The sequence below is a fragment of the Asparagus officinalis genome, chromosome 10 (assembly GCF_001876935.1).
Source record: "Asparagus officinalis chromosome 10, Aspof.V1, whole genome shotgun sequence".
Classification (NCBI taxonomy): Eukaryota; Viridiplantae; Streptophyta; class Magnoliopsida; order Asparagales; family Asparagaceae; genus Asparagus; species Asparagus officinalis.
In genome coordinates, this window is record NC_033803.1 from 67,697,302 (window position 1) to 67,713,949 (window position 16,648).

Genomic DNA, 16,648 nt, shown 5'->3' on the forward strand with positions numbered 1-16,648 from the left:
GCCTATGCGGAAGCGTGCTCGCACACCGAACGAATCTGTGATCACGGGAGAAGAGAACCAACCACACATGAGCACAATTCAAACCAAATACGACAAATCAAACCAAACACAGAGATATACGTGGTTCAGTAATTTGCCTACGTCCACGGGAAGAGGATGAGGAGATTCCACTAAATCAATGAGAGTACAAAGGGTTACAATCTCACAAAATCACTCACACAAATCCTAAACAAAATCTCTCAACTTGCTCACAAGTTCTCCCTTTCAATATGCTCAGTACAGTCTAAAATCTCTGATAAGAAACCTTAGAAAATCGTGTTTCAATTTATATCAAAACACAAACCCAATGCGAACAGGAAACCAAACTCAGGCCCAGCCCGACTCGCGGTCGACCGCAAAGACACGTGCGGTTGACCGGACAGAACGACAAAGACTGAAAACATTACAGGGTTTGACCGGTCGACCGCCGTGCCAATCGCGGTCGACCGCCGTGCCAATCGCGGTCGACCGTGAAAAGTCTAGAGACTTTTCCAGCTTGCGTGCACGTTTGCGGTCGATCGCCGCGTCACTTGCGGTCGACCGCTGGAAGTCCAAACCTATTTTCTACCGTTTTTCCTGTATTCTCATCAGTTATTTGTATAAGGATGTAATAGAAATATATTATGAATGGAAATTTTATTGCCATTAGAAATAAATTTATTAATTTGTATGTTATTTGTTTTGGGGGAGTGAAACTGGTTACTAACATGTTCGCTTTTTTTACTAATTAAAAATTTCAAAAGTAATTTAATTCAGAAAACTATAATCATCAATTGGAGTCAGCTTGTATCTAACCCCAATAGATGAATGTAGTAAAAATAAGGGTAAAATTACACTAAAAACCACCAATAGCTTTATGCATTTTGTAGTAAACGCCCAACAACTTTCAGAATTGCACTAAACCCCTAATAACGTTTTTAGAATTGTAGTGAACTCCAAATAAGTAAACCCCCATAAATTAGAACCAAAAAACAACACAAAAATGCATTTTGAAAGATATCGGAGGTTTAGAGTAATTAACCCAAAAGATATTGGATGTTTTGGAAAGCTGAAAGGTCCTTGGGGGTTTAGAGTAATTTACCCTAACAAATAACCCAAGATGATTTTCGAAAAGATTTTTTTAGATAGTTAGCAAAGTAAAACATTACGAGTTCAATGCACCCTCCTGTCCTTCTCCTAAACACAAAGCCATGAAATCATTTCATCTTTAAATACATCGAGAAACATGATTACCTAACTCTTGTGAAGCATCAAATACAATTATTTTTTCATTTATATCTTATCTTCGAAGATAACAAAAGACACATAAAATAATGATCACCGTAGTTAGCAAACTCTAACCCAGGCCAGTTTCTCCTCACGTCACACCCTTCGCCTCAACCAATACCAACCGGCCACGTACCCTCCGCCCATGTCCACCGTCCATTCCTCCACGCTGTCTCTCACAACCCCATCTCAACCGTCCACTCCTACAGAAATCCCACAATTTAAATACCCAAACCCCCGATCCTGGAAGCCCTCAAACTGGCGATAGCGAAATGAGGAAGTGGGCGCTCCCTTCTGCTCTCCTGCTCCTGATTCTGCTCTCAACTCTCCCCGATCAAGGTAAATCTAGGGTTTTTGTTGATCTCTCTAGGGTTTCCGATTGAGCTAGGTTTTGAGCGGCTGTGTTTGGATCTGAAGGTCGGAAGATACGAGCGAACGCAGAGGAGAGCGACGGAGATGAGGTCGTGGATCCTCCGAAGGTCGAGGAGAAGATCGGGGGTGTCAACCATGGACTGTCCACCGATTCTGATGTCGTCAAGAGGTGCCGATCTTGGTTTTTTTTTCTTCTTTTTTTTTGTGGACGAAATGGATCGGATTTGGCTCGAATTTTGTTGGTAATTAGTTAAGTTGAGTAATTAGTGGGATGCGTAACTATTATCGTTGGTGGGAGTTTGTGGATCTTGTTAACTTACTCAGGATATGAAACATTTTAAACGGAGTTACGAAGATTTGGTACCTTAATATCTACTTAAAAAATATTGCATTTTTATCGATGTAACTGATGTCTGAGCACTTAAGTAGATCTCGCTAATTTACGTATAAATACATCAACTTTTAGGTTTTCCTGAAATCTTCAGGGTTGGTGAGGTTGATGTTACGTTGATGGTTGATCATGTCAAATGTATGAATTGGTGAAAATCTGGCAAATGTGTATACTTAAAATATTGCATTTCCATCCATGTAACTGATGTCTCGATGGCTTGAGTTGTCGTTGGGGAGCTCAAACTATTGCAGTAGTCCCTGTATTTCTTGTTGAACTTTATTTTAATTATATCATTTCTTCGTTTAAAAAAAACTTTAGAGTAATCTAACGAAGGATACCGAATTATGCTAACTAAGCTAGTGAATGTGGTGAAAAAACCCTGAAGAACATGGTTAGCTAAGCCGCCTTAGCAAAAATCTTTTGAAAAAGTTAAACCTTTTGAAGAAGGTTACTGGAATTTGGTGTTACAGTTAAAGAGTTTCTTATTGGTTAATAACTTGTTAAACGTATAAGAAAATGTAATCGTTTTGGCTGAAATTCCCAAACATTTGCAAAGTTTTGGTCAAGCATTATCCTTGGATGTCTTTTAACAGAAAAGGTATATACTAATGCTTACCTTTTGTTTATTGATTTATTTTCAGAGAGTCGGAGTCGATCTCTAGGAAGTCCCTCCGTAGTAACGCGGAGAAGTTTGAATTCCAGGCTGAGGTTTCTAGACTGATGGATATAATTATCAACTCTCTCTACAGCAACAAAGATATTTTCCTGAGAGAGCTTATCTCTAATGCCTCAGATGTAAGCAGATCTTTTTGTAGTGCTTAGCAGAACTCTGTACTGAATATTGAATTGTCTAACTTACTACATTTGCATTTTTATTTAGGCATTGGACAAGATCAGGTTCCTTTCTCTCACTGATAAGGAAGTCTTAGGAGAAGGCGATAACACAAAGCTTGAGATCATGGTTTGTATAAGCAAAGCGCGCCCTGAAATTTCTTATATTTTGTGAAGATTGCATGGGCTTAGATCCCTTTTACTAATTTCCTCCTTTTGGCCTGCTATTCAGATTAAGCTAGACAAGGAAAACAAGGTCCTTACTATTCGGGATCGGGGTATTGGGATGACAAAGGAGGATTTGATCAAGAATTTAGGAACCATTGCAAAGTCGGGAACTTCAGGTACTATCAAAAACGTTTTCACTATTTTGTCTGTTCGAGACTTGAAAACTAAGATTAATATGCATTATTTCTGTTTTATGCAGCTTTTGTGGAGAAAATGCAGACAGGAGGTGATCTTAATCTCATTGGGCAGTTTGGTGTTGGGTTCTACTCAGTCTATCTAGTTGCGGACTATGTTGAAGTCATAAGCAAACACAATGATGACAAACAGTAGGACTTTTGTTATTCTCTTTGCATTTGTTGAGTGCTGACTTTTTTTTATATATTTTGTATTATTTCTGATCAAGTCATACTCACCTTTTCAACATTGTTTTTACTTTTTAGATATGTTTGGGAATCTAAGGCGGATGGGGCCTTTGCAATTTCTGAGGATACATGGAATGAACCTTTAGGCCGTGGAACAGAGATCCGTCTCCATCTTCGAGATGAAGCCAAAGAGTATCTGGATGAATTCAAGTTGAAGGTTAGTGTGTTTTGTTGTGTCATCCGTCTTTTTTCTACTCAATTTACAATAATTTCCTTAGGTCATTCTTTGTCACAGATATAACTGGTGTGTCTTTAGGTCATCTTTAGTAAAATATCTAAGTTTCCATATTGTTTATCCTTTGTTATACTAAATCCTCTAGTAGCATATTTTTCTCGTGTGCTCCTTATCTTTCAACATTCAATTTATAAGCTTTTTTTCTGTAATATGTAATCTTCTCGCTCAAGTTGTTTCTGATGCTTAATTTTCTAACTTCGAGGGATTGTGTTTGGTTTGAAGGCTCTGATTATATTTCCTTTTTTTATTGAGCACGTCTTTTTAGTGCTTTGCACCTTTTTCTGTTGTATTTCGCCCATGCAAATGAAATATTTTAAGCTCACTTTACAACATTACGTACTCCTGTGGTTATTAGCGTGCTGGCTTTTGAAGTTTCTTGTGCATCATTTATGTTCTTCTCATTTAAAGCTTAGTGTTAACTTCAGATAAGAACATTCAACATCCTTTGATATATCATTTGAGTGTCGGAGGTAATCTTATTGTTGAGTTATTTAGATAGATTAGGCTAATTAGTTAATATTGTAAGGGCCTATTTGTAAGAGTGCATTAATATAAAGGGTACCTCTTTGTGAGAAAAGGTAACCCTAATTTTCACCCCAAAACTCATCATGGTATCAGAGCCATGACGGCGGTTCTCTAATCCTCCCAGCGAGCTTCTGAGAAGAACCGACGTCGTTGCCGTCTATCCCTCCGTCGCCTCCGCCGCCATCGACCTCGCTGTCAATAGATCCGATCCCAACTTCAAGCGCTGTCAACCGATCCCTCCGCCGCCTCTCGCCTCTAATCCTTCAAAGTGAGTCACCGCTGTCGCTGAGCGCCTCTCGCTGACTCACCTCCGACGAAGCCCGACGAAGACGGAGATCCAGATCTCAAGATGACGAAGAACCGCCGTCGCGGACTCACCTCAGACGAAGAACCGACGAGGCCCGACGATTAGCCACTGCCGGCGATCCCATCGTTGGCAGCCTCGATCGAGAGCAGAGTAGTGACGTGCGGGCGAAGTGACAAGAAGACGAAGAGGGGAAGCGGTTCAAGGGGTCGTACGAAAACGCGAGGGCGAAGAAGGAGAAGAGGATCGAGAGGATCAAGGATATGGTCGAGGTCCCCAGGGTTAGGGTTTGTTTGCTCCGTCTTCGCCGCTTCAGTATGATTGTTTTTTTGCTTTTTGATGGATCGCCGCTTCGGTATGTTTGTTTTTTATGGATTTCTTTGCAGATTGGAGTTTGGTCTTGAGAACTTTTCTGGTGTTGAGAGTGGGATCGTGGTTAACTGTGAAGTTTGGTCTTGTTACACAGAGTGGCATCGTGGTTAGTGGAGATAAGGGCAGTTACTGTGTTACAAAGAGTGGAGTTTGGTTGGAGATAAGGGCAGTTACACAGAGTGGCATCGTGGTTACAAAAAAAAGAAAAAGAAAAAAGAAGGGTGTGTAATTGTTGCTGATTAGTAATCTGTATTAAAAAAAAAGGAGAGGTTCTTGATTTGTAATAGTTATTTAGGTTCCCTCGACAAGTCAGTCCTAGAACTGATGAGAGAAGGAGAGGTTCTTGATTTGTAATAGTTATTTAGGTTCCCTCGACAAGTCAGTCCTAGAACTGATGAGAGAAGAGCTGATATCTCACTTTGTTGAGCGACAAGTCAGTCCTAGAACTGATGAGAGAAGAGCTGATATCTCACTTTGTTGAGATATCTTGCTTCTGATTCTTGTTTCCTTGGTGAAACAGGAATTCTTGTTGATCTATCTATCTTGTTGTACTGTCGAAGTGCTGTCGGATTTTTTTTTCATTGCGCACCACAAGAATACAAGTTGGATCGATGACAAAGACTAGAAAAAATCCGATGGAGGAGATCATCAAGAAGTTGAACAACCTGAGGGTATTCCAGATTCAGAAGGAGATCAGCGGTATAGTCCAGGGAGAGAGGACTGTACAGGAGTACGCCACAGAGCTGGAACGCTTGTGGCTCGATCACGATTACTTCTCGCCCCTAGCGAGCTGCAAGGACTCTGAGTGCAAGGAGCGCGAGGCCTCTTTGCAGAAGAGGACTATGTCGTTTCTTCGAGGTTTAGCTCCAGCGTATGAGCAAAGGACGACATTGCTACTAACCCAGACGAAGTTCCCACCACTGGAGAAGGCAGTCTCGGCCATGATACAGGAGGAGAGTCGTATCAGGCTACGATCTGGGATAGGTGGACTTAGAGGGGAGAAGTCTGCACTGGTGGTATCCAACCCGGATAACACTAGATTCAGAAGGGAGACTAGGCAGTGTTTTAACTGCGGAGAGGTAGGGCATCTGAGACAGATGTGCCCTAAGCCACCCAAGGAAAGGAACTGGGGTGAACGTGGTCAGACTGGTGGCCATGCAGGTAGCCACCCAAGGAAAGGAACTGGGGTGAACGTGATCAGACTGGTGGCCATGCAGGTCGAGGAGGCAGGGGGCGTGTAAGCCAAGGAATTGCTCACCTAGCTGTGGCAGATGAATCTCAGACAACTGCTGGGATGACTGGAGCTGAAATAACAGAGCTAGAGGAACTATGTCTGTTCAAGCTTCAGGCTGAGAAGTCGAAGGGCAAGGGACAAGTCACCCAGGATCTAGCTACCACTACATATTTTGGTAACTTTATTGGTTATGCTCATGCGACCAAAGGTACACAGGTTCAGACACTTAAATCCACTAAAACTCATGTTGATTGGATCATAGACTCAGGTGCGTCTAGGCATGTCACAGGAACATCTAGTGAGTTTGCATTATATTATCCGAGTAAACATATGCATCCTGAGACAGTTCAGACTGCTGATGGGACATCCCAACCCATCAGGGGTACTGGCTCGGTCCATTGCACTTTATCTGTTACCTTGTCATCTGTATTGCATGTTCCTTCGTTTCCAGTTAACTTACTCTCAGTTAGCTTTCTCATTGACCAATTAAATTGCACCGTGTTATTTGATCGAGATTTGTGTCTTTCAAGAGAAGGAAACAGGGAGGAGGATTGGGACTGGCATCAGACGTGATGGTCTTTGGTATTTGGACAGGGAGACTGCAATGATTGCTGCTGCTGTTAGCGGAGGGTCAGAGGCAGAAGCAATGCTTCAACATTGCCGGTTAGGGCATTTATCTTTTGAGAGTTTAAATACATTAGAACCTGAGTTAATGAAGAAAGTTGATAGAAAAGAGTTATTTTGTAATGCCTGTGAACTTGGAAAACATACTCGTTCTACTTATAGAATGATTGGTCTTCGAAGTTGTGAACCATTCGCACTTGTCCATTCTGATGTTTGGGGACCAATGTCCTACTACCTCCATCAGTGGTTTTAGATGGTTTGTTACTTTCATTGATTGTTATTCACGTATGACCTGGATATACATGATGAAGCAGAAATCAGATGTTTACAAATGTTTTCAAGATTTCTCGGCTTATGTGAAGACACAGTTTGGAGTGCAGGTGAAGATTCTTCGAACAGATAATGGGACTGAGTATGTCAATAAGGAGTTTGCAGCTTTCATCTCTAATCAGGGAATTGTTCATCAAACCACCTGCCCAGACACCCCTGCTCAGAATGGGGTGGCTGAGCGTAAGAACAGACATCTACTGGAAGTGGCACGCTCATTGATGTTGACAATGAATGTGCCTAAGTTTTAATGGAGTGAGGCTGTTATGACAGCAGCTTATTTGATCAACAGGATGTCATCAAGAGTATTAGGGATGAAGACACCATGTGAGATGTTTTTGGGCTCAAATGTTTTTGTTGTTTCACCAAGAGTGTTTGGATGCACATGTTATGTGAGAGATCACAGGTTGATGGTGAGTAAACTAGATCCGCAAGCAGTTAAATGTATCTTTGTTGGCTACTCATCAAGTCAAAAAGGATACAAGTGTTGGTGTCCCACTGAAAGAAGGCTGTTTGTCAGTATGGATGTGACTTTTCGGGAGTTTGAACCTTTTTATGGGGAGAAGACGGAGTTGAGTTCCTTGTTTGGAGATGGCTCTACTGATGCTAGTAGAGAGGGGGAGAACGAGAATGAGAATGAGAATGATATTGTGGTCGGGATGATTCCATGTCCTCTTGAGTCACCGAGTAGTGATGGTACATCGCCGAGTAGTGGTGGTGACTTAGGAGTTGGTAGTCAAAGTCAGGGGGAGCTGAGAGTATACACGAGGAGATAGAAACAGCAGCATGAGCCGTCTCCCGTGCTTGTGTCAGTACCCACAAATGTTGATGACCCAAGTCCCTCCTCTCCAGTGCCTTGCTCTTCTCCTCCACCTGAGTCGATAGGTAATGATTCCTTCCCTGATACCTCTGATACTCCTGTCTTGCCCCGCAGAACCTCTAGAGTCAATGTTGGAAAACCTCCAGCTAAGTTTGGTAATTGGGATACTGATATTGTGAATTACATTTCATATGCATCCATTCCACCTGCATATAAGTCATTCATTGCATCGTTGCATTCAGTGCCTGTACCTAACAACTGGCAGGTAGCTAAGCAAAGATCCTAGGTGGTTGAATGCCATGCACGAGGAATTCCAAGCCTTGAAGAAGAATGACACATGGGAGCTGGTACCTTTGCCAGCTGGGAAGCGTGCTGTTGGATGTAAGTGGGTGTATACGGTTAAGCAAACTCCAGAGGGCAAGATCGACAAATACAAGGCCAGATTGGTTGCTAAAGGCTACAGCCAAACATACGGCATTGACTATGACGAGACATTTGCTCCAGTAGCAAAGATGAGCACTGTTAGAGTGTTGGTGTCATGTGCTGCCAACTTTAATTGGCCACTATATCAGCTAGATGTCAAGAATACCTTTTTGCATTAAGATCTCCAAGAGGAGGTATATATGGAGATTCCACCAGGCTTCACTATTTCTCAAGTAGCTGGGAAGGTGTGCAAGTTGAAGAAGTCTTTGTATGGGTTAAAACAGTCTCCGAGAGCATGGTTTGATAGATTCAGGTTGGCAGCTTGTGGTATGGGGTACAAGCAGTGCAATGGTGATCATACTGTGTTTTACAGGCACTCCAAAACTCGTATCACTATCCTGGCGGTCTATGTTGATGATATTGTAATCACTGGAGATGACGCTGAGGAAATCCTACGGTTGAAGAAGAAATTGGGAGAGGAATTTGAAGTTAAAGATCTGGGGCAGTTTAAGTATTTTCTCGGAATTGAAATTGCAAGGTCGCGAAAGGGTATAGTACTTTCCCAGCGGAAGTATGCTCTAGATCTTCTCTCAGAGACAGGGATGTTGGGGTGCAGAGTTGCATCTACTCCTATCGAGCAGAATCATAAGATGTGTACTGAGGGTGGTGACCCGGTGAGTAAAGAGCAATATCAAAGATTAGTTGGACGACTTATATATCTATGCCATACGAGACCTGATATTACTCATGCAGTGAGTGTGGTGAGTAGATATATGCATGATCCCAGAGAGCAGCATATGGAGGCAGTTCGCAGAATTCTTAGGTACATTAAAGGAAGCCCAGGAAAGGGGTTATGGTTTAGGAGTTCTGGACATCTGAGAATTGAAGGCTATTGTGATGCTGATTGGGCGGGTTGTATGGATGATCGTAGGTCCACTACAGGTTACTGTGTATTTGTTGGTGGCAATCTCGTATCTTGGCGTAGCAAGAAGCAAGATGTGGTGGCTAGGTCTACTGCTGAGGCCGAGTACAAAGCTATGGCAGTTAGTCTATGCGAGTTGATGTGGGTCAAAAACATATTATCTGAGCTGCGCTTATTTAGAAGAAACTCCTTACAACTTTGGTGTGATAACAAATCGGCGATCAATATTGCAAACAATCCTGTTCAGCATGATCGGACCAAACATGTGGAGATTGATCGGTTCTTTATCAAGGAGCAACTGAATAGAAGAGCTATGTGAAATCAGAAGAACAGTTAGCTGATTGTTTAACAAAAGGATTAGGTTCTAGAGAGCATGATATCTTTTGTAATAAGATGGGAATGATTGATATCTATCGCCCATCTTGAGGGGGAGTGTTGAGTTATTTAGATAGATTAGGCTAATTAGTTAATATTGTAGGGGCCTATTTGTAAGAGTGCATTAATATAAAGGGTACCTCTTTGTGAGAAAAGGTAACCCTAATTTTCACCCCAAAACTCATCACTTATAGACAACCATGTTGGCTTGTCAGTATTACTGATGTGTTCTTGAGTCGGCGTCCTATGAGTTTGGCATGATGTCTTTGTTTCGTTGATCAGTATTGTTTTATTCATTTTGGAATGCGTAGATGACCACTACTTTTCATTTGATAAGGAAGCAACGTAGATATATAGAGCAAGCATGAAAGAAGCAAAACTTTTTATTTAATTTTCTTTAAATGGAAGACTTCCAGTGACTTGTTCTTGAAATGAAATCATGAAATTCAATCAGCAGCTGCTTGGAAGATAGAGTTTTCTTTGCAATCCACTCTCTGGTATCACTTGATGTTGACAATTTAATATGATATAAATAAATGTTAATTGTTTTTTTTCCTAGTCTGAATATGGTTGGAGTCATATGATTTTTGCAAAGTTTCTTTATGCTTAAAACTGCATCTGCATCACAACTGATAGGTTGTTTGTTAGTCTCAGTTGCATGTAGGTGTAGTAGATGTCAAATTTCTAATCTTTAATTCTGGGAACCAGTGATCTGCACTGCAATTATATTAACTAAACACATTGCTAATCTTACTTGTCCTTTGTCGCATTCCCTACTGTGACAACAATAATTGAAATGATAATCTGATTTACTTGTCATGTAGGACAATATTATGCTTTTTAAGAATATTAAGCATAAATGATATAATCCTAATGAAAGATAACGAGCTACTTTCTTTTCTGCAGTCTGTTCAGGATATACTTACTTTGCATTGTCTTTTGTTCATGATTTTGGTGACAGTTTTTGAGTGTTAATTAGATACTGCTAACACTATGATTAATTCTTGCGTTGCAGGACTTGGTGAAGAAATATTCTGAATTTATTAACTTCCCCATATCTCTTTGGGCTAGCAAAGAGGTAGATGTTGAAGTTCCAGCTGATGAAGATGACTCCAGTGACGAAGAGGAAAAATGTAGCTTTAATACTGCTTTATACTTTTTTTAATCCTTTGCATAAGAATTCGTACAAACTAGAGTTGTGAACTATTCTGCTTTTGAGGGGATATAGTTGTAACTTTCTCTCTCTCTTTTTTCTTCTTTTTTTTTCCTGCTTGAACAGCTGAATCTCCCACATCAGAAGAGGAAGAGTCGGAAGAGTCAGAAGAAGAAGATGGTGAGAAAAAGCCCAAAACAAAGACAGTGAAAGAAACAACCTACGAGTGGGAAGTATTGAACGATGTTAAAGCTATATGGCTTCGCAGTCCTAAGGAGGTTACTGAGGAAGAATACAACAAATTCTATCACTCCATTGCTAAGGTACAATATTGAACATCATTCTTATAAATAAAATTGCTGGACATTGGAAGACAATGTATACTACCTTATTTTCTTACCAAAAAAAAAAGAAAAAAATTCCCACATTTACAGTCATTTGATTTACCCTTTGCTTTACCCTCATTTTATATGTAGGATTTTAGTGATGAGAAGCCCTTAGCTTGGAGCCACTTCAGTGCTGAAGGTGATGTGGAGTTCAAGGCAGTGCTTTTTGTGCCACCAAAGGCTCCTCATGATTTATATGAGAGTTACTACAACTCCAACAAATCTAACTTGAAGTTGTATGTCAGACGAGTCTTCATCTCTGAGGAATTTGATGAACTTCTTCCCAAGTATCTGAGCTTTTTGATGGTAATAATCATGGCCGTTAATAGCTTGTAGCAATTGGCAGCATTCTGCATTTGGTGGCTCATGTTATTAAAATTTTCTTCTTTTCAGGGTCTTGTTGACTCCGACACATTGCCTCTTAATGTATCACGAGAAATGCTTCAGCAGCACAGCAGTCTTAAGACTATCAAGAAAAAGCTAATCCGCAAGGCTCTAGACATGATACGGAAAATTGCTGATGAGGATCCTGATGAATCTAGCGACAAAGATAAGACAGGTACAATAATTGATACTACTTTATGTTCTCAATCTATTTTGAAGGTTTTTTTTCCTTTCCTTGTTCTAATATCTTCTCTTTATTACTGATGTAAAATCAATAGATGCAGCAAGTGAGAATGATGAGAAGAAAGGGTCATATGCCAAGTTTTGGAATGAATTTGGGAAATCCATCAAGCTTGGAATAATTGAGGATGCCCAAAATAGAAATCGTCTAGCGAAGCTTCTCAGATTTGAAAGGTGAACAATCTAAGCAATATTACTCTTGTACTGACAGAGCATCTTGAACTGGAATTTTGATGTCATAATTTTTATTTTAGCACCAAATCTGAAGGCAAACTTACCTCACTCGACCAGTACATCTCGAGAATGAAGTCTGGGCAAAAAGATATTTTCTACATAACAGGAAGTAGCAAAGAGCAATTGGAGAAGTCGCCATTCCTAGAGAAGCTTAAAAAGAAGAACTTTGAGGTATCATGAATTTAGAATAAAATATATTTAGTTGGCTCATGAGAAAATACACAAGCTGCTTGCTTATTCATGCAGTTTCGCAGAAGAATTTTCTCGCACATGAACATTTTTATTTGGTAAAACAATATACTTGCAGAAAAAAGTTGTCGACGCATGCGTAGATCGCACTGAAACAACACACATCGACAATAACCATATACATGCAGAAAAAAGTTGTCCATGCATGAATAAATTGCACTGAAACAACACATCGATGATATGTATGCCTATCTACTCATGCATCTTGTCACTTTAGAACATCTCAAATTAGAACATCATGAATATGTGCAATTTGCTCGTTTTATTCTTAGACAAACAACATTCCATGTCATAAGCATTTATTGTTTCAAATGAGCATCTTCTGCGTTTGACAAATGGGCACTTTTTCAGCACTCGTGTTATAGCATTATGTACATTGAATTGTTCTATCATCTGCATGGTTATGAGTATGGGTGTGGGTACGGGACATTACAAATTTGTAAAAGGTATGGTACGAGACACATCTCAAGCTCGTGGGATATAATCATAGTTATGAGCTATATATGTAAACAACCCTTTTAAGTCCTAGTTCTTAAGGCGGAAATGAACTCGACTCTTATTCAGTAAGTTATAAAAATGGATGTGAAGTGGTAGGATATATGTCCAAGAAGCGTATGATGAGTGTTTTAAATTAAACATGAATTGTATAATTGAGTATTGGTCTAAATAAATATATGCATATATTTAAGGACTGTCCAAGAAGTGTTGGGTGCGGGTACGGGTATGACTCCATATCAGAAGTATACAGGTAGCATAGCGTCTAACCCTACTGTATGAAGGAGCAACTCTCAAGTTTCTCCAAAAATAAGAAATAACTGAAGATGATGGATTGCTATTAGTCTCCTTGAAAGAAATAATTCTCAAGTAGGGATGCAGTTTATAAATTTATGAACTTGTATCTTCTATGTTGGCATCTGTCTGCACCCTGTATTATTTTTCCTCTACTAGCTTCAAGTCCTAATAATTCTTCTTCTTTGCAGGTTATTTACTTTACGGATCCAGTTGATGAATACTTGATGCAATACCTCATGGACTATGAAGACAAAAAATTCCAAAATGTATCAAAGGAAGGTCTCAACCTTGGTAAAGATTCGAAGATCAAAGACCTTAAAGAGACATTCAAGGAGTTAACCAAATGGTGGAAAGATGCCCTCTCAACCGAAAATGTTGATTCTGTAAAGATAAGCAATCGTTTGGATGATACTCCTTGTGTTGTTGTCACTTCAAAATATGGATGGAGTGCCAACATGGAAAAGATAATGCAGTCTCAGACTCTTTCTGATGCTAACAAGCAGGCTTACATGCGAGGCAAGAGAGTTCTGGAGATAAATCCTCGACATCCCATTATCAAAGAACTCCGTGAGAGAGTTGCAACAAATCCCGAGGTACTAAAATTTGGCCTTTTATTGTTAGTCCCTCAAATCATTGAAATTTCTATTAGGTCCCACAGTTTCCAAGTTATCTTGAAATTAGTCCCTCTAATCATGGAGATTGCTATTAGGTCCCCCAATTCTAAAGTTATTTTGAAATTTGTCCCTCCAACCAAAAGTGGAAGTAGCCATTATAGAGGGGTTGAGTTAACTTTTTAGGGTTAACTGCAGATACGCCTCAGTACCATGGGGGTGTACACCCACTTATATTCCCTAAACTATCAACAATTTAACACGTATACCCCCTAAAACTAGGACTGCTTACTTTTTGTCCTTAATTTAGAGGAAAATTAGGTTTTTTTCTTTCGGTTAAACCTGAAATCAAAAGTTAATTTATCATCATGTGATTCCCACATGGCATTTCAATCCAGAATAGCGATGTATGAAGTTCAAGGGGGCATGACTGCTAATAAAGTAGTTTATAGGGCAGTAAGTGGTTATTACTCTCACTAATAGCTGAATTCAATACTAGTTAAGGAAAATCTTTTATCCCTGTATGATTTCTATGAGTTTTGCTAGAATATAAAATTATGCATTCTCACCAAAACGTCGAAGTTTTGGTGTAGTACTGGGGTCCTTTGACACAGTATCCGAGCAACTTAGGTTTGAAACCCAGGTTCGAATCCTACTGTTTTAAAAAACCTCCGCTTAGTCCGCTTAGGCCTTCGCTTAGGCCTAGGCGGTACCTAGGCCGCCTAACTAGCGCCTAGCGCGTAGGCGGTATTTAGGATGCCCACCTAGATTTAACGAGCGTTTAGGGGAGCATTGTCTGCTTACGTGGATTGCACCCTGTAGGCCTTAGTTGTGATTTTATGTGTTGTAGCCTACACGTCCTCCAAACTCCATTAACATCCAAATATGAACACCTCCACTACCTCCTCCGACCTTCAACAAAACCTCATCGACCACCACTTAAATGAAGAAAGAAATCCGTCTAGACACCAGTCCGACATCTAAGCTTTCTGTAACATTGACATTCACTATCAATTATTGTAATTAAAAATAAAAAGAAAACATCTTAGGCTTTAGCCTTGTTAATTATTATTTTGGCTATTTAGTATCTAAGTATGCATGATTTATTGTGGAACTAAAATTGCTATCTTTTTTTTTTAAATTTTATATGAATTTAATACATATTGTAATTTTAGTTGAGATGAACTTATAATTTGAGTTGAGAAGTATAAACATACAAAGAGCTATTGTAATTGGTAAACCAAGCAATTTAGTTAATAATGTTGGTATTTTAGTATTTATGCATCTTTGATTGAGTATATATATATATATATATATTTATCTTCAAGTATCACAATTAAAAAAATAAAAAATAAAAAAACGCCCAGAAACCGTTTAGGCGCCCGCCTAGGTGACTAAACGCTGGGCGCCAAGTCCGATGCTTAGAAGCGTTCATCGTTTAATGTAACATTGTCGAATCCTACTGGCCACGAATTTCCAGAGGATTTTGAAAAAAATGTTACCTACCCATAAGTCTGACTTTCGGGCCGTTAAAGCCGTCAACCTGTGGGAACCTATGGGGGGCATGTTAGGGTGCAAAAATTATGATCCTCACCACAACCTCGGACTTTTGTTACAGTGGCAGGGTCCTTTGACAAGTTTTATATATAGGTATAAATGGTTATACCCTCATTCTAATAACCTAATTCAATGTTATGAAAGAAAGTCTTTTATCCATATTTGCCTGCTACTAGTTATTCACATTATTTGGAATACTTTTTGCAGGATGAAAGTGTAAAGCAGACAGCTCGACTAGTCTACCAAACTGCTCTCATGGAGAGCGGTTTTATGCTCAGTGATCCCAAAGATTTTGCTACAAGTATTTATTCTTCGGTAAAGGCGAGCCTAAATATTAGTCCCGGTGCCTCAGTTGAAGAGGAAGATGATACAGAGGAAACTGAGGTTGAGGAAAAGGGATCAACTTCTACCAAGGATTCTGATACCGATACCATTAAAGAAGAAACAGAGGAGGATTCTTCATTCAAGGATGAGTTGTAGTTTGTTATTAGAGTGAGATCCTTTTTTCTAGAAGATTTTGGTAACACTTCTACGAGTTGGAAACTGAACAGAACTGGTGTCATTTGGTCAGTGTTGTATTGTAATGATGAATGCTTCAGATTAATGCTTTGTAGTTAAACTGAACTATTATGGGCGCGGGCGTGATGAAATCGCCTTTAAATAGTTTTAACTATCAAGCGGTGTTCGCTGGGTTCTTTACTTTGTCGCGGGTAAATAATGAAATCGTCTTCAAATCCCTGCGTCTTGTTCTAGTTTCTTTTGCAACCCAAACTACAATATTACTGCACATAAGAAACATACAAATCAATTTGACTCCTGATAGGTCTCAATAATGCAGCGCGTGCCTAGAGCAGGAAGTATACTGTACCCTTTGAATCCGGCCGCAGTGAAGTGCTTCTTCCTTTTATCCTCAGTTTTTTGCTTGCCTGTGACATGAACCATCATTTGCATACGGAAGTAAATCTGTGTTTGGTTGAGCTTGCTTGCATCGATAACTTTGTCGATTATGATCGCTTCCCCTCCCTTTTCCTTGTTAGGGATTCCCTCCTTGCATTTCGTAAGTATTTGAGGCATTCCTCGTTGCTCCAAGTCATCAAGACCCATTTAAAATAAAATAAAATAAAATAAAACAAATTAAATAAAAGAAATCAGTGAACGATAAATAATTAGAACTGGATTGGAAGAGTGGCAATTTGAATCCTATCTGACAGACTAATCCGGCACAGAATCAACAAAGACATAACTACGTCTTGCTGCCATTGGATCTATAGCCGTGTTCGGCAACCACTCAAAAACTAAGCTAGAATTGATCCTATCCTAGTTTTATCCTAA

General features: G+C 39.8%; 2 protein-coding genes across 2 annotated transcripts; both read left to right on the forward strand.

Moving 5' to 3' along the window:
* LOC109825722 (endoplasmin homolog) lies at nt 1,525-16,052 on the forward strand. Its single transcript, XM_020392597.1, has 15 exons — nt 1,525-1,644; nt 1,723-1,846; nt 2,710-2,863; nt 2,949-3,029; nt 3,132-3,243; nt 3,327-3,453; nt 3,568-3,706; nt 10,726-10,843; nt 10,990-11,186; nt 11,340-11,555; nt 11,643-11,808; nt 11,912-12,047; nt 12,128-12,278; nt 13,337-13,741; nt 15,524-16,052. Exons 1-15 carry the CDS (start codon nt 1,578-1,580, stop codon nt 15,794-15,796), a joined length of 2,466 nt encoding a protein of 821 aa, XP_020248186.1. The 5' UTR covers nt 1,525-1,577; the 3' UTR covers nt 15,797-16,052.
* Nucleotides 5,583-6,812, forward strand: LOC109825723. Its single transcript, XM_020392598.1, has 2 exons — nt 5,583-6,146; nt 6,203-6,812. Exons 1-2 carry the CDS (start codon nt 5,597-5,599, stop codon nt 6,790-6,792), a joined length of 1,140 nt encoding a protein of 379 aa, XP_020248187.1. The 5' UTR covers nt 5,583-5,596; the 3' UTR covers nt 6,793-6,812.